The sequence below is a fragment of the Salmo trutta genome, chromosome 20 (genome assembly GCF_901001165.1).
Source record: "Salmo trutta chromosome 20, fSalTru1.1, whole genome shotgun sequence".
Lineage (NCBI taxonomy): Eukaryota > Metazoa > Chordata > Actinopteri > Salmoniformes > Salmonidae > Salmo > Salmo trutta.
Window position 1 is genome coordinate 38,109,958 of NC_042976.1, and position 24,062 is coordinate 38,134,019.

Genomic DNA, 24,062 nt, shown 5'->3' on the forward strand with positions numbered 1-24,062 from the left:
ATCAAGTAGAAATATCAGGGATGATCAATGGAAACAGGATGCACCTGAGCTCAATTTCGAGTCTCATAGCAAAGGGTCTGAATACTTATGTAAATAAAGTATTTGTTTTTTATTAATAATACTTTTGAAAGTATTATTTGTCGTTATGGGGTATTGTGTGTAAATTGCAAAAAAAGCATTGTGGTTAAAGTAACTAACTGTAAATAATCTATACATTTTTGGGGGAGGGGGGGACTAATGCTGAGGCATTTTTTAGGACTACATCAATAAGATATATGAGTGACATGAAGTGAGAAATAACTGTTCATGAGGAAACTCAACGCTGACAGGGATATCAGACAGTGGATGGTGGTTGGAAGAGCACACTTGCTTGAAATGGAAAAGCGTTGCGGTAGCTTTTGATAAAGAAGAACATCAGGACGAAGCAGCTGCTTTATAAGTGGGATGCACTGTTGAGCACTACATCCCGAGGGGTTCGTGCTGATTGTACGGAGATTGTGACAGCCGGTTAAATGGCGTCCCTTGAGAAGGCAAGAACAAGATGTATGTCAGGAGAAGTGCAGTATTACCATAAGGAGATGTATACTTGGAATATGGAGGAGGAATGGAGGGAAAAGGAGAGGCAGAGGAGGTCTAAGAGAGGGAGGAAGAGGGTGAGCTTGAGTCGGTTAAAAATGGTGGGAAAAAGGGAGATGGTTTGTTAAAGAAGAATGGTAGAAAGTGTAAGCAGAGTGAGTTGAAGACAGGAGGAGAAATGGAGGTGAATGAGATCGAAGTATGGGAGGTGGTAGGTGTGGTGAAGTTCTCGGAGCCCGAGGCTTGCACCGAGGGTCAGGATAAAGATGAGTCTGTGACAGTAGGAGTGAAGTTTTTGGAAAAAGTGGACCCTTGCCTTTTGGCTGATCCATTTGTGGTTTCAGGGTGGGTGAAAACAGAGTTGGGAGCTGTGGAATCAGTGAGGTTAACCAGAAGTGGTCTTGTGATAATTGTTTGTGTTTCTGCTGGTCAGAAGGAGAAGAAGCTCCGCGTTAAACGAATGGGGGCAAGAAACATGGTGGCATGAGTGGTGAAACAGAAGAGTCATTGTCTGTTCTTTTGAGTTTTGATGTTTGTCCGACATAGTGATGTTAGGATATAAGTTATCCTGTACAAGCTTTTGTGCTGAATACATTATGTTGTTACAGGTATCAAGGTTATGGGCATGTGGCAGCAGTGTGTAGAAGGGAGGTTCCTAGGGGTGAAAAGTGTGCAGAAGGCCATGAGACAAAGGAATGTGTAGCATTGGGGAAAGTAGGGGAAGATGGGTCAAGGGGGAGGGATCCTGAGAGGAGTGGTGTAGTAGTAGATCTGTACCAGTACAGAGGGATGAACCAACAAGTGATATATGTTTCAGTAAGATTGGATTTTTAGCATTTATAGTAATGGTTTTCAACTGTACTGCAGGGATAGAACGTAGGTCACAGAAAATTGAGGTTGTGGTGGTAGCTCAGAGAGGTATTTGGTGTTTATATATTTATTTTTTCAAGCAAAGTACAAGGGAGTTCCACTCCAGTCTAGTAGGTGGCGGCAATGCAATATTTAGTGGATGCTAACCGCCTTTAAACCTCATCGAAGAAGAAAAATACTTAGAGAATGGAGAGGGTAAGTTTTAAGGCGGAACTATAATCATGTCTACTTGTGTCTGCCGGTTGCATTTCAATGTAACCATTAAAAATCAAACATGGAGGACGTTGACGAGAAAATGTACATCTAACAATGCATCTCTTCGTAATCTGATCAATATATGTATTGTCACATTTAAACGCGCAGGAATTATTGGCGTAGTATTTCAGCAAGTCATTGGGTAAGTTTAATTAGTCAAGAATTGCGAAGTAAACAGATGGCTAGCTAGTTGACATAAAATGTAATAATAGCCATGTCATTTGTTAACCTACACATTAAATCCCAAGTTCATGAACATTGGGAAACGACGGCACAATATTTTTAAAAAGACGTCACCTCATTTCACCTTTTTATTTTCGTCCGGGCAGGCAAACGCGTTTCGACAGTTGTGACTTCATCAGAGCATCAAGAGATGTGCCAAACCCATTTTTATTATTATTATTAAAGTGCTTAGGTGATAATGACAATTGCCTATACCTGTGTGAGGGCAGTGCATAGTGGTATTCGAAAACAGTCAACCAACAATTGTTACTATATAAAGAAATATACAAATATAACCAATAACACATCATACCTTTGCAGCTCACACATCAAACAAAAGATGTTCTGCAGGAGGCTATGGCTAAAGCCAGGGACTGGATTTTGGACTGCATCCCAGCAGGGTGCTCACAATCTGGCTTCTTTCCATCAAGCCTCCCTGCTCCCCCAGAGAAAGCTCCGGGGCCTGCTGTTCCCCTTCAGTGAGCTGGAGCCCCACTTGGCTTGCTCAGTGGATAGGGGCCACTTCCAGCTCTTCCAGCCCAGTGTGGAGGACATAACCAAGGCAGAGAAACTCTTCTCCCCATCCCCCTCACACAAGATTGATTACCACACCTCCGCCGTGAGGATGGAACACGCACCCTCACAGAACCAGCCAGAGGTAGGTGGAGGGATGTGTGTTGGATGTATGTTAAAATAGTTGTGAATGTAAATAGTAGTTTGATTGGAAATAAAAAAAAACACTTGTATAGGCTAGGTCTTATTTCACTTTTAGATCACAATATGCAGCTTAAATTTAACATTGGTGTCTCAAGAAAGATGAAGATGCCATTGTTACATTTAAAAAAAAAACATCAGGGTTTCAAAAAGCTTGTCAGACATGGAGCAGCAATCTGGTCTGAAGATACGCCCTCCAATGTTGGAAAAGCCACTCCACAACTGCATAGAATGCTGGAACGTGTACAGTTGAAGTCGGAAGTTTACATACACTTAGGTTGGAGTCATTAACTCGTTTTCAACCACTCCACAAATTTCTTGTTAACAAACTATAGTTTTGGCAAGTCGGTTAGGACATCTACTTCGTGCATGACACAAGTCATTTTTACAACCATTGTTTACATACAGATTATTTCACTTATAATTCACTGTATCACAATTCCAGTGGGTCAGAAGTTTACATGCACTAAGCAAAATTCTGTAAGCTTAACATATACAAGGACACAAAACAGAACACTGAGTTGTTTAACAATGCCCTCATCCCATACACACACACACACACACACACACACACACACACACACACACACACACACACACACAAACGGTTGAAGTCGGAAGTTTACATACACTTAGGTTGAAGTCATTAAAACTCGTTTTCAACCACTCCACAAATTTCTTGTTAACAAACTACCGTTTTGGCAAGTCAGTTAGGACATCTACTTTGTGCTTAGGAAGGAGACGCGTTCTGTCTCCTAGAGGTGAATGTACTTTGGTGCGAAAAGTGCTTGACATGGGAAAATCAAAAGAAATCAGCCAAGACCTCAGAAAAGAAAATTGTAGACCTCCACAAGTCTGGTTCATCCCTGGGAGCAATTTCCAAACACCTGAAGGTACCACGTTCATCTGTACAAACAATAGTATGCAAGTATAAACACCATGGGACCACGCAGTCGTCATACCGCTTAGGAAGGAGACGCGTTCTGTCTCCTAGAGATTAACGTTCTTTGGTGCGAAAAGTACAAATCAATCCCAGAACAACAGCAAAGGACCTTGTGAAGATGCTGGAGGAAACAGGTACAAAAGTATCTATATCCACAGTAAAACGAGTCCTATATCAACATAACCTGAAAGGCCACTCAGCAAGGAGGAAGCCACTGCTCCAAAACCGCCATGAAAAAGCCAGACTACGGTTTGCAACTGCACATGGGGACAAAGATCATACTTTTTGGAGAAATGTCCTCTGGTCTGATGAAACAAAAATAGAACTGTTTGTCCATAATGACCATCGTTATGTTTGGAGGAAAAAGGGGGAGGCTTGCAAGCTGAAGAATACCATCCCAACCGTGAAGCACGGGGGTGACAGCATCATGTTGTGGGGGTGCTTTGCTGCAGGAGGGTCTGGTGCACTTCAGAAAATAGATGGCATCACGAGGAAGGAAAACTGTGGGTATATTGATGCAACATCTCAAGACATCAGTCAGGAAGTTAAAGCTTGGTCGCAAATGGGTCTTCCAAATGGACAATGACCCCAAGCATACTTCCAAAGTTGTGACAAAATGGCTTAAGGACAACAAAGTCAAGGTATTGGAGTGGCCATCACAAAGCCCTGACCTCAATCCTATAGAAAATTTGTGGGCAGAACTGAAAAAGCATGTGCGAGCAAGGAGGCCTACAAACCTGACTCAGTTACACCTGCACTGTCAGGAGGATTGGGCCAAAATTGTGGGAAGCTTGTGGAAGGCTACCCAAAACGTTTACCCAAGTTAAACAATTTAAAGGCAATGTTACCAACTACTAATTGAGTGTATGTAAACTTCTGACCCACTGGGAATGTGATGAGAAATAAATGCTGAAATAAATCATTCTCTCTACTATTATTATATTATTTGACTGTGTGTATTCCATAATTCCAGAGGATCAGTAGTTGGTGGAAGATATGGGGTCATGAGGTATTTTAATCAATTAAAAACATTTTTTTAACTAGGCAAGTCAGTTAATAACAAATTATTATTTACAATGACGGCCTACACCAGCCACACCCGGACGACGCTGGGCCAATTGTGCGCCACTCTATGGGACTCCCAATCAAGGCCAGTTGTGTGACAACCTGGATTCAAACCAGGGTGTCTGTAGTGACTCCTCTAGCACTGAGATGCAGTGCCTTAGACTGCTGCGCCACTCGGGAGCCCAAATTGAGCTACTCAATTTTCTTTTGTGTTTCATGCAGCCACGCTTTGTTGTTCCATGAAAACAAACAGTGTGCCCAATCGACTCTTCAAAGGAGATGATTGTGGACAACAGGAAAAGGAGGCCCGACCATTCTCATCGATGGGGCTATAGTGGAGCAGGTTGAGAGCTTCAAGTTCCTTGGTGTCCACATCACCAACAAACTTTCATGGTCCAAACACACCAAGACAGTCGTAAAGAGGGCACGACAAAGCCTATTCCCTCTCAGGAGACTGAAAAGATTTGGCATGTGTCTTCAGATCCTCAAAGTTCTCGAGCTGCACCATCGAGAGCATCCTGACTGGTTGCATCACTGCCTGGTATGGCAACTGCTCAGCCTGCTCGGCAACTGCTCGGCCTCCACCAGGTCAAGCATCCTGCCATCCAGGACCTCTATACTAGGAGTCTCTAACCATTTTTTGGGCTTTCCTCTGACGCCGCCTAGTATATAGGTCCTGGATGGCAGGAAGCTTGGCCCCAGTGATGTACTGGGCCGTACGCACTACCCTCTGTTTGCGCCTTATGGTCAGATGCCGAGCAGTTGCCATACTAGGCAGTGATGCAACTGGTCAGGATGCTCTCTGGTGCAGCTGTATACCTTTTTGAGGATCTGGGGACCCATGCCAAATCTTTTCAGTCTCCTGAGGTGGAAAAGGTGGTGTTGTGCCCTCTTAACGACTGTCTTGGTGTGTTTGGACCATGATAGTTCATTGGTGATGTACATGAGGGGACTAAGTACACACCCCTTGAGGGGCCCCAGTCTTGAGGGTCAGCATGGCAGATCTGGGGGTGGCCTGTCAGGAAGTCCAGGATTCAGTTGCAGAGGGATGTGTTTAGTCCCAAGGTCCTTAGCGATGAGCTTTGTGGGCACTATGGTGTTGAATGCTGAGCTGTAGTCAATGAACAGCATTCTCACATAGGTGTTCCTTATGTACAGGTGAGAAAGGGCAGTGTGGAGTGTGATTGAGATTGTGATCTGTTGGAGCGGTATGCGAATTGGAGTGGGTCTAGGGTGTCCAGGAGGATGCTGTTGATGTGAGCCATGTCCAGCCTTTCAAAGCACTTCATGGCTAGCGATTTGAGTGCTACGGGGCGGTAATCATTTAGGCAGGTTACCTTCACATCCTTGGGCACAGGGACTATGGTGGTCTGCTTGAAACATGTAGGTATTACATACTCTGTCAGGGAGAGGTTGAAAATGTCAGTGAAGACACTTGCCAGTTGGTCCGAACATGCTTTGAGTACACGTCCTGGTAACCTGTCTGGCCCCGCGACTTTGTGAATTTTGACCTGTTTAAAGGTCTTGCTCACTCTCGGTAGCCGATGTGTTAACACACAGTCAACCAGAACAGCTGGTGCTCTCATGCGTGCTTCAGTTTTGCCTGCCTCGAAGCGAGCATAAAAGGCATTTAGCTCGTCTCGTTGGTTTGAATCACTGGGCAGCTCGCGTCTGGGTTTCCCTTTGTAGTCTGTAATAGTTTGCAAGCCCTGCCACATCCGACGAGCATCAGAGCCGATGTAGTAGGATTTAATCTTAATCTTATATTGATGCTTTGCTTGTTTGATTGTTCGTCTGAGGGCATAGCCGGATTTCTTAAAAGCATCCAGATTAGTGTCCCGCTCCTTGAAAGCGGGAGCTCTAGCCTTTAACTCGATGCGGATGTTGCCTGTAATCTATGGCTTCTGGTTGGGATATGTATGTACGGTCACTGTGGGGACGACGTTGTTGATGCACTTATTGATGAAGCCGATACACTGAGGTGGTATACTACTGTTGAATTCTGGGTTAAACTTGGAACATTGCTATCCTAGAGGCTGGTTTTTACATCAGAAATTAATGGTCATCTGTAGGAGCCAGATGGCTTTGGAATTTGCTGGGTGGACGGGAGGAAGTCACAGAATTTCTATAGGGGATACGGATGGACATCCTGTGGATTAGGCAAATGAGTGGTTGAGGTCATGTCAGATATGGTTTATTACCCTATTTCTTCGTCGGGCTATCTGCATTGTGTCCCACCCGCCAACCCCTCTTTTACGCTACTGCTACTCTCTGTTCATCATATATGCATAGTCACTTTAATCATATCTACATGTACATACTACCTCAATCAGCCTGACTAACCGGTGTCTGTATGTAGCCTCGCTACTGTATATAGCCTGTCTTTTTACTGTTGTTTTATTTGTTTACCTACCTATTATTCACCTAATACCTTTTTTGCACTATTGGTTAGAGGCTGTAAGTCAGCATTTCACTGTAAGGTCTACTACACCTGTTGTATTCAGCGCACGTGACAAACTTTGATTTGATTCCTGTCGAACCATAATAGATGTAAGGAATGGAGTTTTTTTTTACTCTGAGAATTAGCTTCGAACGCTCCTCAATGCCATTGGATGAATCCCTGGACATATTCCAGTCTTTGCGAGCAAAATTGTCCTGTAGCGTAGCATCCACGTCATCTGACCGCTTCCATATTGAGCGAGTCACTGGTACTTCCTGCTTTAGTTTTTGCTTGTAAGCAAGAATCCGGAGGATAGAATTATGGTCAGGTTTGCCAAATGGAGGGAGAGCTTTGTATACGTCTGTGTGTGTGGAATAAAGGTGGTCCAGAGTTTATTTTTTATTTATTTATTTTCTCTCTGGTTGCACATTTGACATGCCGGTAGAAATTAGGTATAACGGATTTAGGTTTGCCTGCAGTAAAGTCCCCGGCCACTAGGAGCACAACTTCTGGATGAGCATTTCCTTGTTTGCTAATGGCCTTATACAGTTGGTTGAGTGCGGTCTTAGTTCCAGCATCGGTTTGTGGTGGTAAATAGACCGCTACGAATAATACAGATGGTGTGGTCTACAATTTATCATAAGGTACTCTACTTCAGGCGAGCAATACCTTGAGACTACTTTAATATTAGACATTGCGCACCAGCTGTTATTGAAAATTAGAAACACACTCCCACCCCGCGTCTTACCAGACGTAGCTTCTCTGTCCTGCCGGTGCATGGAAAATCCCGCCAGCTTTATATTATCAGTGTCGTCGTTCAGCCACGACTCGTGAAACATACGCTATTACAGAGTTTAATGTCTCGTTGGTAGGATAATCTTGATCGTAAGTCATCGATTTATTTCTCAATGCTTGTACGTAGGCCAATAGAACGGATGGCAGTGGGGGTTTACTCGTTTGCCTACGAATTCTCAGAAGGCAGCCCGACCTCCGCCCCCTTTTTCGCCATCTTTTCTTCACGCAAATGACAGGGATTTGGGCCTGTTCCCGAGAAAGCAGTATATCCTTTGCGTCGGACTCGTTAAAGGAAAAAGCTTCTTCCAGTTCAAGGTGAGTAATCGCTGTTCTGATGTCCAAAGTTTTTTTTCGATCATAAGAGACGGTAGCAGCAACATTATGTATAAAATAAGTTGTGAAAAAAAAAGCTATCAAAATAGCACAGTTTGTTAGAAGCACTTAAAACGTCAGCCATCCCCTCCGGCGCCATTCTACAATTCGACCATGAAGGCCTTGTTCACGCAGTCTCCTCTGAATAGTTGATGTGTCTGTTACTTGAACTCTGTAAAGCATTTATTTGGGCTGCGATTGCTGAGGCTGGTAACTCTAATGAACGTATCTTCTGCAGCAGATGTAACTCTGGGTCTTTCTTTCCTGTGGCAGTCCTCATGAGAGGCAGTTTCGTCATAGCGATTGATTGTTCTTGCAGCTGCACTTGAAGAAACTTTGAAAGTTCCAGAAATGTTATAGATTGACTGACCTTCATGTCTTAAAGTATTGATGGACTGTCGTTTCTCTTTGCTTATTTGAGCTGTTCTTGTCATAATATGGACTTGGTCTTTTACCAAATAGGGCTGTTTTCTGTATACCACCCCTACCTTGTCACAACACAACTGATTGGCTCAAACACATTAAGAAAAAAGTTAATTTGTGGAATTTCTTTCAAGGCACACCTATTAATTGAGATGCATTCCAGGTGACTACCTCATGAAGCTGGTTGAGAGAATGCCAAGCGTGTGCAAAGCTGCCAAATATTTGAAGAATCTCAAATATTAAATATATTTAGATTTTTTTTAAACACTTTTTTGGTTACTACATGATTCCATATGTGTTATGTAATAGTGTTGATGTCTTCACTATTATTCTACAATGTAGAAAATAGTAAAAATAAAGAAAAACCCTTGAATGAGTAGATGTGTCCAAACTTTTGACTGGTACTGTACTTATATACAAAACATTTTTTGGGCTGTGAAAATACTGAAATACACAGGAGAAAAAGTATATTAAATAACAAATATTCAAATACACATGTATTTGAACCCAGGTGTGGTGTGTGTGGGGGCACATGCGTGGGTGAGTGGAAGACTGGATGACTAAGTGTGTGGAATGGGCAGATTAACGCTCGCCCCCCTCCTTCATGCTCTTATGCTTATAAGAATGGAATGAAGTGAACATTGGCCATGGCTTAATAAATTAACCGAATTCTGAAATGTATTCATGTAACCTCAGTCAGACCAGGACTTCAACCTAGATTCTTCCCCGCAGTGCCACGTGGAAAGATGTTTGGAGAGAGGAGTGGTGCAGTGATTGTGAGACGTGGTTTTAGTTACCGCTCGGCTCACCACCTCTCCCCTGTCACAGTGTGATTTATCCCCCGGCAACATGGGGGAGCGGCTCTCTGCATCCATCTTGTGTCAGACAGACTCCATCTTGTGTCAGAGACAGATGGCTCCAGTAGCTCTGATTGTCCGCTGGGACTCCAGGGATATTACAGTAGCACACTGTCATATCTCTACAAATGACTGATTTTATATCATGGCTGGCAACACACAGTTGCAAACCCATAGCAGTGTGCTCAGCATCGCAGAATATAAACACTTTAAGGTGAACTTATCTAGTTTTCAAATTTCTACGTACACTAAGCTTTAACTTCAAAGTGATAATACAAACAAAACTATTTTTTTTAGTGTGTATGTGTATATGTATGTATGTGTGTGTATGTATGTATGTATGTATATATATATATATATATATATATATATATATATACTACCGTTCAAAAGTTTGGGGTCACTTAGAAATGCCCTTGTTTTTGAAATATTAATATTTTCAATTTGGTCAGCCTGTTGTTAAGGTCTTTACCCCCTTTGGATGTTTTGTTGTTGTGTGTGCGTTGCCAGGTGTGTTTCATCGGCAGGAGTAATGTGGGGAAGTCGTCTCTCATCAGAGCTCTGTTCTCCCTGGCTCCTGATGTAGAAATTAGAGTCTCCAAAACACCAGTGAGTAAACTAAGATCTGTTGTTTATTGTTTATCGCTCTCTCTCTTTCCATACATTCTCTAAGGTACTTTCACTACCTGGCATTTTATCCACTCTCTCTCAGGGCCATACCAAGAAGATGAACTTTTTCAAAGTGGGCAAAGCTTTCACCATGGTGGACATGCCTGGTTATGGATACAGGGCTCCCAAGGACTTTGTGGAGATGGTGGAGCACTATCTGGGTTCAAGAAAAAAGTAGGTCTTCAGGATGTCTTAGCTTTAGTGGCCGTCAATCAATGTACAGTAAGTATACTGAAAAAACAAAAATCGAAACGCAACATTTTCTAATATTTTACTGAGTTACAGTTCATATGAGGAAATCAGTCAATTTAAATAAATTCATTAGACCCTAATCTATGAAAATCACATGACTGGGCAGGGTTGCAGCCATGGGTGGGCCTTGGAGGGTATAGGCCCCCCCACTGGGGAGCCAGGTCCAGACAATCTGTATGAGTTTTTCCCCACAAAAGGGCTTTATTACAGACAGAAATACTCCTCAGCACCTCCCCCACCCCTCAGACGATCCCGCAGGTGAAGAAACCGCACGTGGAGCTCCTAGGCTGTCGTGGTTACACGTGATCTGCGGTTGTGAGGCAGGTTGGACGTATTGCCAAATTCTCTAAAATAACATTGGAGGCAGCTTATGGTATACAAATGAACATTAAATTCTCTGGCAACTGCTCTGGTGGACATTCCTGCAGTCAACATGTCAATTGCACGCTCCCTCAAAACTTGAGACATCTGTGACATTGTGTTGTGTGACAAAACTGCACATTTTAAAGGGGTCTTTTATTGTCCCCAGCACAAGGTGCACCTGTGTAATGATCATGCTGTTTAATCTGTTTATTGATATGCCACTCCTGTCAGGTGGATGGATTATCTTTCCAAATGAGAAATGCTCACTAATATGAATGTAAATACATTCATGCACAAAATTTGAAAGAAATAAACTTTTTGTGTGTATGGAAAATGTCTGGTATTTTGTATTTCAGCTCATGAAACATGGGACCAACACTTGACATGTTGCATTTCTATTTTTGTTCAGTGTAGATCAGGGCTCTCCAACCCTGTTTCTGGAGAGCTACCCTCATGTAGGTTTGCGATCCAACCCCAGTTGTAACTAACCTGATTCAGCTTATCAACCAGCTAATAATTAGAATCAGGTGTGCTAGATAACCAACAGGACGGTAACTCTCAAGGAGCAGGGTTGGAGAGTCTTGATGTAGATCGAATGCATTTGTCTGTTTGTAACATGATCATGCTTCCCTCTGCTGTGTTGCATTTCTATCAGTCTGGTGAGGACCTTCCTATTGGTGGACGGCAGTGTTGGGCTGCAGGAGGCTGATATGATCGCCCTGGAGATGTGTGAAGAGTTCAGTCGGCCTTACGTGGTGAGATTAACCTACTCTGTGCTCAGTTCGTTCTTCAAAAGCTTAGCCTCTGTTTTAATTGAATATATACATATATACAGATGAAGTCAGAAGTTTACATACACCTTATCCAAATACATTTAAACTCAGTTTTTCACATTCGTGACATTTAATCCTAGTAAAAATTCCCTGTCTTAGTCAGTTAGGATCACCACTTTATTTTAAGAATGTGAAATGTCCGAATAATAGTAGAGAGAATTATTTATTTTAGCTTTTATTTCTTTCATCACATTCCCAAATGGGTCAGAAGTTTACATACACTCAATTAGTATTAGGTAGAATTGCCTTTAAATTGTTTAACTTGGGTCAAACGTTTTGGGTAGCCTTCCACAAGCTTCCCACAATAAGTTGGGTGAATTTTGGCCCATTCCTCCTGACAGAGCTGGTGTAACTGAGTCAGGTTTGTAGGCCTCCTATTCAGTTTTCAGTTCCACTCCAATACCTTGACTTTGTTGTCCTTAAGCCATTTTGCCACAACTTTGGAAGTATGCTTGGGGTCATTGTCCATTTGGAAGACCCATTTGCGACCAAGCTTTAACTTGCTGACTGATGTCTTGAGATGCTGCTTCAATATATCCACGTAATTTCCCTCCCTCATGATGCCATCTATTTTCTGAAGTTCACCAGTCTCTCCTGCAGCAAAGCACCCCCACAACATGATGCTGCCACCCCCGTGCTTCACGGTTGGGATGGTGTTCTTCGGCTGGCAAGCATCCCCCTTTTTCCTCCAAACATAATGATGGTCATTATGGACAAACAGTTCTATTTTTGTTTCATCAGACCAGAGGACAATTCTCCAAAAGGTACGATCTTTGTCCCCATGTGCAGTTGCAAACTGTAGTCTGGCTTTTTTATGGCGGTTTTGGAGCAGTGGCTTTTTCCTTGCTGAGTGGCCTTTCAGGTTATGTTGATATAGGACTCGTTTTACTGTGGATATAGATACTTTTGTACCTGTTTCCTCCAGCATCTTCACAAGTCCTTTGCTGTTGTTCTGGGATTGATTTGTACTTTTTGCACCAAAGAATGTTAATCTCTAGGAGACAGAACGCATCTCCTTCCTAAGCGGTATGATGACTGCGTGGTCCCATGGTGTTTATACTTGCGTACTATTGTTTGTACAGATGAGCGTGGTACCTTCAGGTGTTTGGAAATTGCTCCCAAGGATGAACCAGACTTGTGGAGGTCTACAATTTTCTTTTCTGAGGTCTTGGCTGATTTCTTTTGATTTTCCCATGTCAAGCAAAGAGGCACTTGGTTTGAAGGTAGGCCTTGAAATACATCCACAGGTACACCTCCAATTGATTTAAATGTCAGTTTGCCTATCGGAAACTTCTAAAGCCATGACATCATTTTCTGGTATTTTCCAAGCTGTTTAAAGGCACAGTCAAGTTAGTGTGTGTAAACTTCTGACCCACTGGAATTGTGATACAGTGAAATAATCTGTCTGTAAACAATTGTTGGAAAAATGACTTGTGTCATGCACAAAGTAGATGTCCTAACTGACTTGCCAAAACGGTAGTTTGTTAACAAGAAATTTGTGGAATGGTTGAAAACGAGTTTTAATGACTTCAACCTAAGTGTATGTAAACTTCCGACTTCAACCGTGTGTGTGTGTGTGTGTGTGTGTGTGTGTGTATGGGATGAGGGCATTGTTAAACAACTCAGTGTTCTGTTTTGTGTCCTTGTATATGTTAAGCTTACAGAATTTTGCTGTAATCTAGGTTCTCCAATTTCATTGCATGCCATTTAAGCCTTTTCACTCCCTCTCCTCCTTAGTGTGTTACGTTCCATCACACTCACCGTAGAGAGCAGATTCATGTAGAACGCTGTAACTTGTCCCACTCAGCTATTTAAAAACTGCAGTCCTGGATCCGGCCATTATTGATTGGCCCTGTCCTGTGCTTAATGCATGAAGCTGTGAATTATTCATGCTGTCAGGTTATTAAGCACTTTGACCACATAACTAAAATGATGTCAACGGGATCTTAAATAAAGCTATCAGGTTATTAAGCACTTTGACCACATCATTTTAGTTACGTCAACGGGATCTTAAATAAAGTTATGTCCACCTTGTGGAGCCACAACAGATTAAGGACTGACGTCAGATTCAAATTATCCCGTTGATGTACTTACATGGAATGAATGGATGCGCTCGTCATACTGCAAAGTTAAATACAGGCCTAGCCCCTGCCGCTTGTAGTTTCCAAAACCACCCAGAAGATGACCGAAAACGGTAGCTATTGTTCCTCATTGAACCACTTATTTTGCTTGGGAATTTGGAACACAGTGTCTGATTTGGACGAGCACACAATGAGAACCTGTTTAGTCATTCATGATCGTATAGCCTGTCAGCACTTGTTAATGAGGCATCTTTGTCAAACTCTTGTTTTGTCTGGTGTGTGATGCAGATTGTGGTGACCAAGATCGATAAGTGCCGCCAGGGGGTGCTGTTGACTAACCTGCTGCAACTTCAGGACGCCATAACACAAACTGTTAGCTGCTTCCCACAGCCCTTCCTGGTCAGGTGAGAGTCACCCACACACCCTACTATTTTCAGTAAATTGTGCACCATATATATCTCTTTTTAGACTGATGCCTTGTCACTGTGAACTTGCCATGTCTGAATGTAAATGTGATGTCAGAATTACACACACATCGTTACAGAGCTCGCCTTATAGTCCTAAAAAATGTGTTACATCTGGTTCGTTCGGCCATTCCTATGACGGAAATGAATGGGGAAAGAGTGGGGCTTTGGGATAAATGCCGAAAGTAAGGTTAACGCAGGTTTAGGAGATCTTAAACGTTTTGTTCTGTGCGTTAATGACCTTTAGGAATTATGGAGCATTTATGTGCTCGTTTTGATTACATAAATGCTTCAAAATTCCCCCAAAAAAGTGACGTTAGCTGATGAACATTATCTGATTAAAAAATACGTCTGTCTTATACGTAATTTTTTAAAATCAGATTAATCTTTATCAGCTAACGTCACTTTTTGGGAATTATGATGCATTTATGATCTCCTAAGACCTTTTTATTTTCTGCATGAATCAGAAAACCCCTCCGAAACCCCCATTCCTTTCCCCATAGGCTTTGCCCAACAAGCCATGGCGGAGTTGGTGCTTACAAAAATAAGCCATTTTACTATGGCTCAATATTCAAGGACATAAAGAGTTAGTCACAGAGTCACACTTATTTGGCAAAAGACCGACTGACACACCCTCTCTCTCATTTCACTCATGTCATTGTAGCAATCACATGACTAGACCAAGGTCATCACAGATGGAGTTGTAGTCTACAGGAAGAAAGTGTGGCTGACTGCTTACATGCAAAATATACACTGAGTGTACAAAACATTCCATGACATAGACTGACCAGGTGAATCCAGGTGAAAGCCATGATCCCTTATTGATGTCACTTGTTAAATCCACTCCAATCAGTGTCGATGAAGGGGAGTCAGGTTAAAGAAGCGTTTTTAAGCCTTGAGACAATTGAGACATGGATTTTGTATGTGTGCCATTCAGAGGGTGAATGGGCAAGACAAAAGATTTAAGTGCTTTTGAACACTGCTGGGTTTTTCACGCTCAACAGTTTTCCGTGTGTATCAAGAATGGTCCACCACCCAAAGGACATTTAGCACACATGACAACTGTGGGAAGCATTGGAGTCAACATGGGCCAGCATCTACACCTTGTAGTCCATGCTACGACAAATTGAAGCTGTTCTGAAGACAAAAGGGGGTGCAACTCAATATTAGGAAGGGGTTCTTCATGTTTTGTACATCTCAGATATTTATTGTTCAAACTTTTAGGTAATGGAACGATATGCTTCAGTTCCATCGTCATGCCAACCAGAACGTCCAGTACAGTGATATTGTATTGTAAAATCTCTGTTGCCTTCACTATAAACCAGAAAGTGTGCCATAGGTTACAGTCAAACTACAGCATTAACCAATCTTCCGAATTCTTTAAGTGATGGGAAAGGACAGACTGGATTATGTCACAGTGCAGCTTACATATTATCTTATGTAAGCTGCAGTGCAGGTTCAGTTCTCTTTATTGAAAACTGTGAAAGTGCACCATTGCGGCACACATGCATTTGTGTAAATAAAACCTACCTTTCTAATTGGGTCAGATGGCTATCAGTGATCAGATAAGACGAGATAATGGTGGCAGTGGCACGCACGTATGGTTGGGCATACACACACACACACACACGGACCTGACTGCAAACTGTCATTGAAATTGGAGGGAGGGGAATGACCGTGTGCAGGAGAGAGAGAGAGTGACTGTCACTCACACACTCTGCCTCTCGGCCAAGGCCTTGGGGGTTTCGGCCGGCTGCACATTCCATAAAGGTTGAGTGTCGGAAGAATATCTCACACCCGTAACTAACTGATAACAGACCCACTGAAGTGCTACTCTACAGATACCAGCACACTAATGCGCTAATTTACTAACACGGAAGGGCCCCGTTATAATGGCTCGTAAACTGTACATACACATACCCTAGTATGTTAACTGTCGTTCTTCACAGGTAGGCAAACCTACTTTCTCACTTTGACAACTGCTTCATTAGTCTGTCCTGTGTCGTGTATAGCAGGTCTCGCCAATTCTATACATGCAAATATGTTTGGATGTCTTCAAAATTTGAAGCGGCTATATATTGATCTTTCTCTCTCTCTCCTAATCGACAGTTCTCTCCATTTTTCGGGGATATACCTGCTCCGTTGTTTCATTGCCCATGTGACCGGGAGCATTCAGCTGGGAGACACTTGTCAAAGCTGATCTGAGACCAGTTAACCACCTCTTCTCTTTGACTGCACACTCTGGAGCACAGCTGATAACTTCTTTGGAATCAGCTCATACTTACTCAATCTATGAACACTCGCACCACTGATACAGTAGCCTTTGTGGACAGATTTCAAAACTGACCAGAGAACAGTTGCTATACTTGGCTCATGTGCTGCAACAGTGTTTCTCTTCTAACCCCTAAACCATTATAACAAAGCAGACAGTTGATCTGAGATCTGATCCACTCTCTGTAAGTGCTTTCTTATGGACACGGCACTGTGTGATTCTACGGGAACTTTCACCTTGGGAAAAGAGACAAACTAAAAGCTGACCTGAAGACAGTTTCCCAATAGAGCCGCTTCACCTTTAGTGTTTGTGTACATTGTTTACTATAGTCAGACTACTATTTCTGTATATACCGTACATTCGGAAAGTTTTCAGACCCCTTGACTTTTTCCACATTTTGTTACGTTAGACTTATTCTATGGATTGTTTTTTTTACCTCCTCAATCTACACACAATACCCCATAATGACAAGCAAAAACAGGTTTTTAGAAATGTTTTTGAATTTATTACAAATAAAAAAACGTAACTATCACATTTACTTAGGTTTTCAGACCCTTTACTCAGTACTTTGTTGAAGCCCCTTTGGCAGCGATTACAGCCTCGATTATTTTTGGGTATGACGCTACAAGCTTGGCACACCTATATTTCTGGAGCTCTGTCAGAGTGACCATCAGGTTCTTGGTAACCTCCCTGACCAAGGCCCTTCACCCCCAATTGCTTAGTTTTGCTGGGCGGCCAGCTCTGGGGAGAGTCTTGGTGGTTCCAAACTTCTACCATTTAAGGATAATGGAGGCCACTGTGTTCAGAAATTGTTTAGTAACCTTCCCCAGATCTGTGCCTCGACACAATCCTGTTTCAGACAATTTATTTGACCTCATGGCTTGGTTTTTGCTCTGACATGCACTGTCAACTGTTGGACCTTATATAGACAGGTGTGTGCCTTTCCAAATCATGTCCAATCAATTGAATTGAATTGACCACAGGTGGACTCCAATCAAGTTGTAGAAACATCTCAAGGATGATCAATGGAAACAGGATGCACCTGAGCTCAATTTCGAGTATAATAGCAAAGGGTCTAATTAGTTATGTAAATAAGGTATTTCTGTTTATTGTTAATACATTTGCAAACATTTCTACACTTTTTTTTCACTTTGTCATTCTCTGTAGATTGATGAGGAAATGTTTTTATTTAATCGATTTTAGAATAAGGTGGAACAAAATGTGGAAAAGGGAAGGGGTCTGAATACTTTCTGAATGCACTGTATGGTGATGAATATGTATTGTTTTAGTTTTGTAATAAAAACTATAAAAGGAAACATTTGTGTTGGTTGTTATAGAACTCTGGACCTAAAGGGTCCTATGTATTAAGCTACTGGTGGAGACTTTGTTAAACATTTCCCCTAGCATTTAATGAATGACAGAATTAATGGGGAAAGAAGGACTGAGGGAAGCAAAAACTCTGAGAACTGGCTACATTTTGAGAGACTGGGATAAGATCTTGTATTTTGTGGGGAAAGTGATCAGTTCTGGAGTTAGACTGAACCAAGGTCTCATCTCAGAAAAAATAAGGTTACATTCATGCAATATAAAGTGGATAGTTGCGTAAGAAGAACAACCTAGTTACAGGCCTCCAATATAGTCAGATGGTTTATGATACATTTGAGGTACAGTAATAAGACTGATTATATGGTGAAATGTGACGCACACATACGCTGTCACAGTTTTTGTGCTGTAACACATTATTTCAATGTTTTTGGTTGACAGATATTTATCCATCTACTTTGTTGATGTTATATTATTTTCTAGGGTATGAATTTCACGACTCCTTTTCTTTCTCTCCAAGCGATAGAAGTGTGAAGATCCTCAGTTACTTTTTGTGTCCTTGTCTTCCTCAAACAGCTAAAGTCTACCCCCCCACTGGGTACGAGGCTTATACGATGTCACTTTGATGTCTTTCAGTGACAGACACAGAGCTTTCCTTCCATCTCTAGCTTCTTTTTTTTCATAGTGGGTCCAACATCCAGAGGCTTTTTCCAGTCCTACTCTTTTACAGCCCCACTGGGGAGAGGTGACGCACACCAGACAGGACCTTGGGCCCGCGCTCAACACGTACAGGTAGGCATCATCACTCCTTTTGGTGGCGGTACCAGGATGATGATGTTGAATGGCTGTGATTGGAAGAAGACAATAAAAATTTAAGAGCTGAAGGAGTGATAAAAAAGTAAGATGGTGCAATTTACGTTTATTGTAAGTTTAATCAATGACTGTCTTTTTCTGCATTCGCATTTGGACACTGACCTCATAAAAACGTTAGGCACAAGTTAATTATTATTATATATAATTTTTTTAGGTAGGTATTAAAGGCCTGGAGGGGAGAGGTGTATGGTCTCAGTGCAGCCCTTGTCACCGTGGATACAGGAGGGAGGAGAGCCGGAGGTGTCTTAAAAGAACGCAACGCCACAGGACAGACGACTTCTCTCCATCCCCCCCGCACTCTGGAGTTCTTCTATTGGGTTCCTTTTTTAGATAACATTTTTTACGCCCCCCCCCGTCACCGTTCTCCACTATGAACACACCAATGACAACGGCTGCCGTGGCATTGGCCACCTGCCACACCAACGCCACGATATGCTCGGGCAAGTCGTGCCTGGTGGCCCCCAGCAACTTCAACGAGAACCTGAGCCTAGTTCTCAGCATTGTGCTGACCGTCATGCTGGCCATGGTCATGTTCTCCATGGGCTGCACTGTGGAGGCCGGTAAGCTGTGGGGACACATCAAGAGGCCATGGGGAATTTTTATCGGCTTTTTGTGCCAGTTCGGCATCATGCCCTTCACCGCCTTCGCCCTGTCGCTGGCCTTCAACGTGCTGCCCTTGCAGGCCGTCGTCATCATCATCATGGGCTGCTGTCCCGGTGGCTCCAGCTCTAATATCATTGCCTACTGGCTGGACGGAGACATGGACCTCAGGTGAGACTGACTGGAAGGAGTAACACTCTTAGATGAAAAAGAACGGGGGGGGGGGGGTTCTTCGGCTGTCCTCATAGGAGAACTATTTTTGATTCCGGGTAGAACACTTTTGGGTTCCATGTAGAACCCTCTGTGGAATGGAACCAAAAACGGTTCTACCTGGAACAGAAAAGTGTTCTTAAGAGATCTCCAATGGGGACAGCCGGAGAACCCTTTTATGTTCTAGATAGCACCTTAAGAGTACACGTTATTTGTTTGATGATTTAGCCTACTTTCAAGTTTTCCCTTTGGTACTATGTTTTTGAGTACTTTTATGTGAGTGCGTTTCTATCGTGATCCTGCATACTAATGTTGTGTGTTTTCCCCTCTCTAGTATCAGCATGACAGCCTGCTCCTCTATCCTGGCCCTGGGGATGATGCCTCTGTGTCTGCTCATCTACACGTCTGTCTGGACCTCTGCTGACACCGTCCAGATCCCCTACCAAAGCATAGGTAGCTACCAATACTAAAATAAACCATTCCATACAGGGGCATATGCATTGATGTACCATCTAGACAATGTATTGGTGGGAATGCTTTTGTACAGCACTCTAGATTCTATCTAGTAGCACAGGAACATGTAATTCGTATAGATTTCCACATATAGATTCTATTTCTGTGTGTTAGAACACCGTTAGAAATGCTAAAACATTCCGATCCTAATAGCAGCTTACATACACGACGTGGACACCTGCTTGTAAAACATCTCATTCCAAAATCATTGGCATTAATATGGAGTTGGTCCCCCCTTTGCTGCTCTAACAGCCCCCACTCTTCTGGGAAGGCTTTCCACTAGATGTTGGAACATTGCTGCGGGGACTTGCTTCCATTCAGCCACCAGAGCATTAGTGAGGTCGGACACTGATGTTGGGCGATTAGGCCTGGCCCGCAGTCGGCGTTCCAATTCATTCCAAAGGTGTTCGATGGGGTTGTGGTCAGGGCTCTGTGCAGGCCAGTCAAGTTCTTCTACTCCGATCTCAACAAACCATTTCTCTATGGACCTCACTTTGTGCACAGGGGCATTGTCATGCTGAAACAGGAAAGAACCTTCCCCAAACTGTTGCCACAAAGTTGGAAGCACAGAATTGTCTAGAATGTCATAGCATAAACATTTCTCTTCACTGGAAGTAAGGGGCCTAGCCTGAACCATGAAAAAACATTATTCCTCCTCCACCAAACTTTACAGTTGGCACTATGCATTCGGGCAGGTAGTCTCCTGGCATCTGCCAAACCCAAATCAGACTGCCAGATGGTGAAGCGTGATTCATCACTCCAGAGAGCGTTTTCCACTGCTCCAGAGTCCAATGGTGGCGAGCTTTACACCACTCCAGCCAACGCTTGGCATTACGCATGTTGATCTTAGGCTCGTGTGCGGTTGCTCGGCCATGGAAACCCATTATATGAAGCTCCCGACGAACAGTTCGGGTGCTGACGTTGCTTCCAGAGGCAGTTTGGAAGATCATGACAGATTGTATATCTTTGTCTCCAGGTATCACCTTGGTGTCCCTCCTCATCCCCGTCGCCCTGGGAATCTACGTCAAAAACAAGTGGCCCCAAACAGCCAAAAAGATCCTCAAGGTAAGATTAAACTCCTTGCACTGCATACAGCTGGTGTTGTTCCACACTACTGCTACACTATACACTTCTAGGTTGTTATTCCGGGATCAATAGTGTGCATGCGATTTGTGGATTCAAATCAAGTCTTTAAAATGTGTGTTTGCAGGTGGGTTCCATAGTTGGCTTCCTCCTCATCATCATAATTGCGGTGGTAGGCGGGGTGCTGTACCAGTCCTCCTGGACCATCTCTCCCTCTCTCTGGATCATCGGAGCCATCTACCCCTTCGTAGGCTTCACCCTGGGCTTCTTCATGGCCCGCTTTGTAGGACAACCCTGGCACAGGTACTACTGCAATATAATATGATTCATGATAGTCCAGTCTTAATATTGTACCTAGCTGATAAAATCCAAGTTACCATTGTAATACAAGGTGTTGATAACACCTACCTGAATTACACTTGAATAACCTGAATGAGCTATTCCCTTTGTGTCTCCCCTCTGGAAATGCCTTAACATTCATGTTAATGTAAACACTACAGTACCAGATGTGAAATGAACTCCAAAGACGCTACACTGAAAACCATCCAGTGCATTTTAACTTTACCTAGTTCATTTAACAGAGCAGGAGGTTCTTTATAAGCACGCCAGTCAAGCGGAGCCCTTCGTCGCTCCATGGAACCTACTGTCGTTAACAAGCCCGTCGTTGTGTGTTTAAGGTGTCGTACCATCGCCCTGGAGACAGGCTTCCAGAACTCCCAGTTGTGCAGCACCATCGTCCAGCTGTCGTTCACCCCTGAAGAACTGGAGGTCATGTTCGCCTTCCCTCTCATCTACAGCATCTTCCAACTGGTGGTGGCCGTCTTGTCTGTTGGAGGTGGGTCAGCTTATACCGCTGTTGAAGAGCTAATGTCAATATTGATATGTTATCAAAAGTTTTGTGTGTTATCTATATTCCCAACATTTACTTGTCATTCTAGCTAATGATTGATTGCCCGGGTGTCAGTTTGATCATTAACTTCTCTCAGACTATGTTATTGATGCTTTTCAGTGCTTATTTAGATTGAAAGATGTGGCTGTGAAGGCACAAAGTAGGTGTAACATGAGTGGTTCCGCTTCCTACAGCTTACCAGATGTATAAGAGGAAGTGTGGAGGGGGTTCGTCGGAGTTAGACAGCGAGGGAGCAGAGGGGGACGCTGAGGCACCTCCTAAGGATAAGCAGGAGTACGCCCTGGAAAATGGAGGCTTTGAGTGCGACGAGAATGGCAACAACGGAGGAAAGGGCAAGATCACCCAGATGTGAGCACGGACAAGCCGCGGGACTCTTTGACAGTTAGCAGCACGCAGCGACCTGGGTGCAATACCGTACCTACATCCTTCCCACTCAATCACACCATACACACACACTGACCTTGACAGGCTGAAATTGTGCATTACAGGTCCTGTCATTTAAAAAGTGAGGTACTCTCGACATGGGAGAGGTTTCTGTGAAGCTTTACTTCATAACAAAAAAAACACTCTTCAGGGGTAGGAAGCCATCTCAGATCCTGAATGAAGTCTGAGTTCTCCTCTACCTCACTTTTTTTTACAACAGTGTATACCTGCAGAGACCTCGTGGAGGCCAGCAGGGTTGCAGTGTGGTAGTGTCTGAGGTGAGGTATTGTGAAATTTGTTGAGTGGTGAGGGTTTCATCCTCTCTAGCTCCACAAGAGACACAGAGGAAACTGTTCACCATGAAAAGGTTTGTCTAGTCACTCCTGTCAGAACTACAATAACTTTTTTAATATTTATATTTGCAAACCAGTCAACTTAAACTAATTGATTAGTCCATGTCGTAGGACTCATGACACACACACCAGCATTAAGACATTATATAGATTTTTAAATGGACCCCTCCAGGATATTTTACGCATGCCTCATATTATTTTATAATTTGTATGTTAAAGCAACAACAAAAAAATACATTACAAGTCTTCCTGACTAATACAAGTGTTGTATTGAACATTCATTTAGTTTTAAATTATTTAGACAGTATATTTGAACCATATTTATGAATGTACTGTCTTTGTATCCATTGGTGTAATTCATGTTTTGGCGCATTTTGAAATATTTACATAGCCTAAATACAGACTATACCAAACATGAAGAACCCCTTCCTAATATTGAGTTGCACCCCCTTTTGTCTTCAGAACAGCTTCAATTTGTCGTAGCATGGACTACAAGGTGTAGATGCTGGCCCATGTTGACTCCAATGCTTCCCACAGTTGTCATGTGTCTTAAATGTCCTTTGGGTAGTACACACATTCTTGATACACACGGGAAACTGTTGTGTTAAAAACCCAGCAGCGTTGTAGTTCTTGACACAAACCGGTGCACCAGGCACCTACTAACATACCGGGTTCAAAGGCACTTAAATCTTTTGTCTTGCCCATTCACATTCTGAATGGTACACATACAAAAACCATGTCTCAATTGTCTCAAGGGTAAATTCTTTAACCTGTCTCCTCCCCTTCATCTACACTGATTGAAGTGGATTTAACAAGGGACATCAATAAGGGATTATAGCTTTTACCTGGTAAGTCTGTCATGGAAAGAGTGGGTTTTCATAATGTTTTGTATACTCAGTGTATATATCTGTGAAGAACTCTCCACATTAGTTGTTGTCTTTGTCTTTACGCAGAGGCTAGTTGCTAGTGTGTTGTCTTATAGAAGGTACCTACCCACCTGATCTTTTGATGTGTAAATGTACCCGGAAATTAAATAAAGGTGAACATTTTAAGTCGTCTATCAAGAGTTTTACTAAAATATATATTTCATGACAAACTGCAGATCCTTCAGTGAGATTTATCTATCACATCGGAACATATGCTTCATGTGAATGGTCTTTTAAAAAAAAAAAGTGATACAAATATACAGAATTTTTATTTTCCACGATGGCTTTAAAAACACTTCCAAAGCTGTTTAACAAAGATATCTTCCATGTGGTATATCAGACATGGTACTGTATGTATCCACCCATACATCATGAATCTGTC

General features: G+C 42.8%; 2 protein-coding genes across 3 annotated transcripts; both read left to right on the top strand.

Moving 5' to 3' along the window:
* Window positions 1-1,689: 1,689 nt before the first annotated feature.
* Window positions 1,690-19,037, top strand: gtpbp8 (GTP binding protein 8). 2 transcript variants are annotated; one of them, XM_029703152.1, is made up of 8 exons: window positions 1,690-1,843; window positions 2,245-2,581; window positions 10,043-10,141; window positions 10,245-10,375; window positions 11,472-11,571; window positions 14,019-14,134; window positions 18,475-18,581; window positions 18,817-19,037. In XM_029703152.1, the coding sequence occupies exons 2-7, from the start codon at window positions 2,264-2,266 to the stop codon at window positions 18,536-18,538; spliced, it is 828 nt and encodes a 275-aa protein (XP_029559012.1). In that variant the 5' UTR covers window positions 1,690-1,843; window positions 2,245-2,263; the 3' UTR covers window positions 18,539-18,581; window positions 18,817-19,037. The 2 variants fall into 2 exon arrangements, with proteins under 2 accessions (XP_029559012.1, XP_029559011.1); XM_029703151.1 differs by lacking the exons at window positions 18,475-18,581; window positions 18,817-19,037 and adding an exon at window positions 16,304-16,921 and having other exon boundaries at window positions 1,691-1,843.
* On the top strand, window positions 18,875-23,173 carry slc10a2 (solute carrier family 10 member 2). Its single transcript, XM_029703150.1, has 6 exons — window positions 18,875-19,433; window positions 19,807-19,925; window positions 20,962-21,050; window positions 21,196-21,371; window positions 21,746-21,903; window positions 22,152-23,173. The coding sequence occupies exons 1-6, from the start codon at window positions 19,033-19,035 to the stop codon at window positions 22,328-22,330; spliced, it is 1,122 nt and encodes a 373-aa protein (XP_029559010.1). The 5' UTR covers window positions 18,875-19,032; the 3' UTR covers window positions 22,331-23,173.
* Window positions 23,174-24,062: the final 889 nt, after the last annotated feature.

Excerpts from the sequence above, each read along its gene's own strand:
- gtpbp8 (XM_029703151.1), top strand. The coding sequence starts at position 2,264 with ATGTTCTGCAGGAGGCTATGGCTAAAGCCAGGGACTGGATTTTGGACT. Across the intron at positions 10,376-11,471 it reads TATCTGGGTTCAAGAAAAAA|TCTGGTGAGGACCTTCCTAT; the intron begins GTAGGTCTTCAG and ends CATTTCTATCAG. Across the intron at positions 14,135-16,303 it reads CCACAGCCCTTCCTGGTCAG|TTCTCTCCATTTTTCGGGGA; the intron begins GTGAGAGTCACC and ends CCTAATCGACAG.
- slc10a2 (XM_029703150.1), top strand. The coding sequence starts at position 19,033 with ATGAACACACCAATGACAACGGCTGCCGTGGCATTGGCCACCTGCCAC. Across the intron at positions 19,434-19,806 it reads GACGGAGACATGGACCTCAG|TATCAGCATGACAGCCTGCT; the intron begins GTGAGACTGACT and ends TCCCCTCTCTAG. Across the intron at positions 21,051-21,195 it reads CAGCCAAAAAGATCCTCAAG|GTGGGTTCCATAGTTGGCTT; the intron begins GTAAGATTAAAC and ends GTGTGTTTGCAG.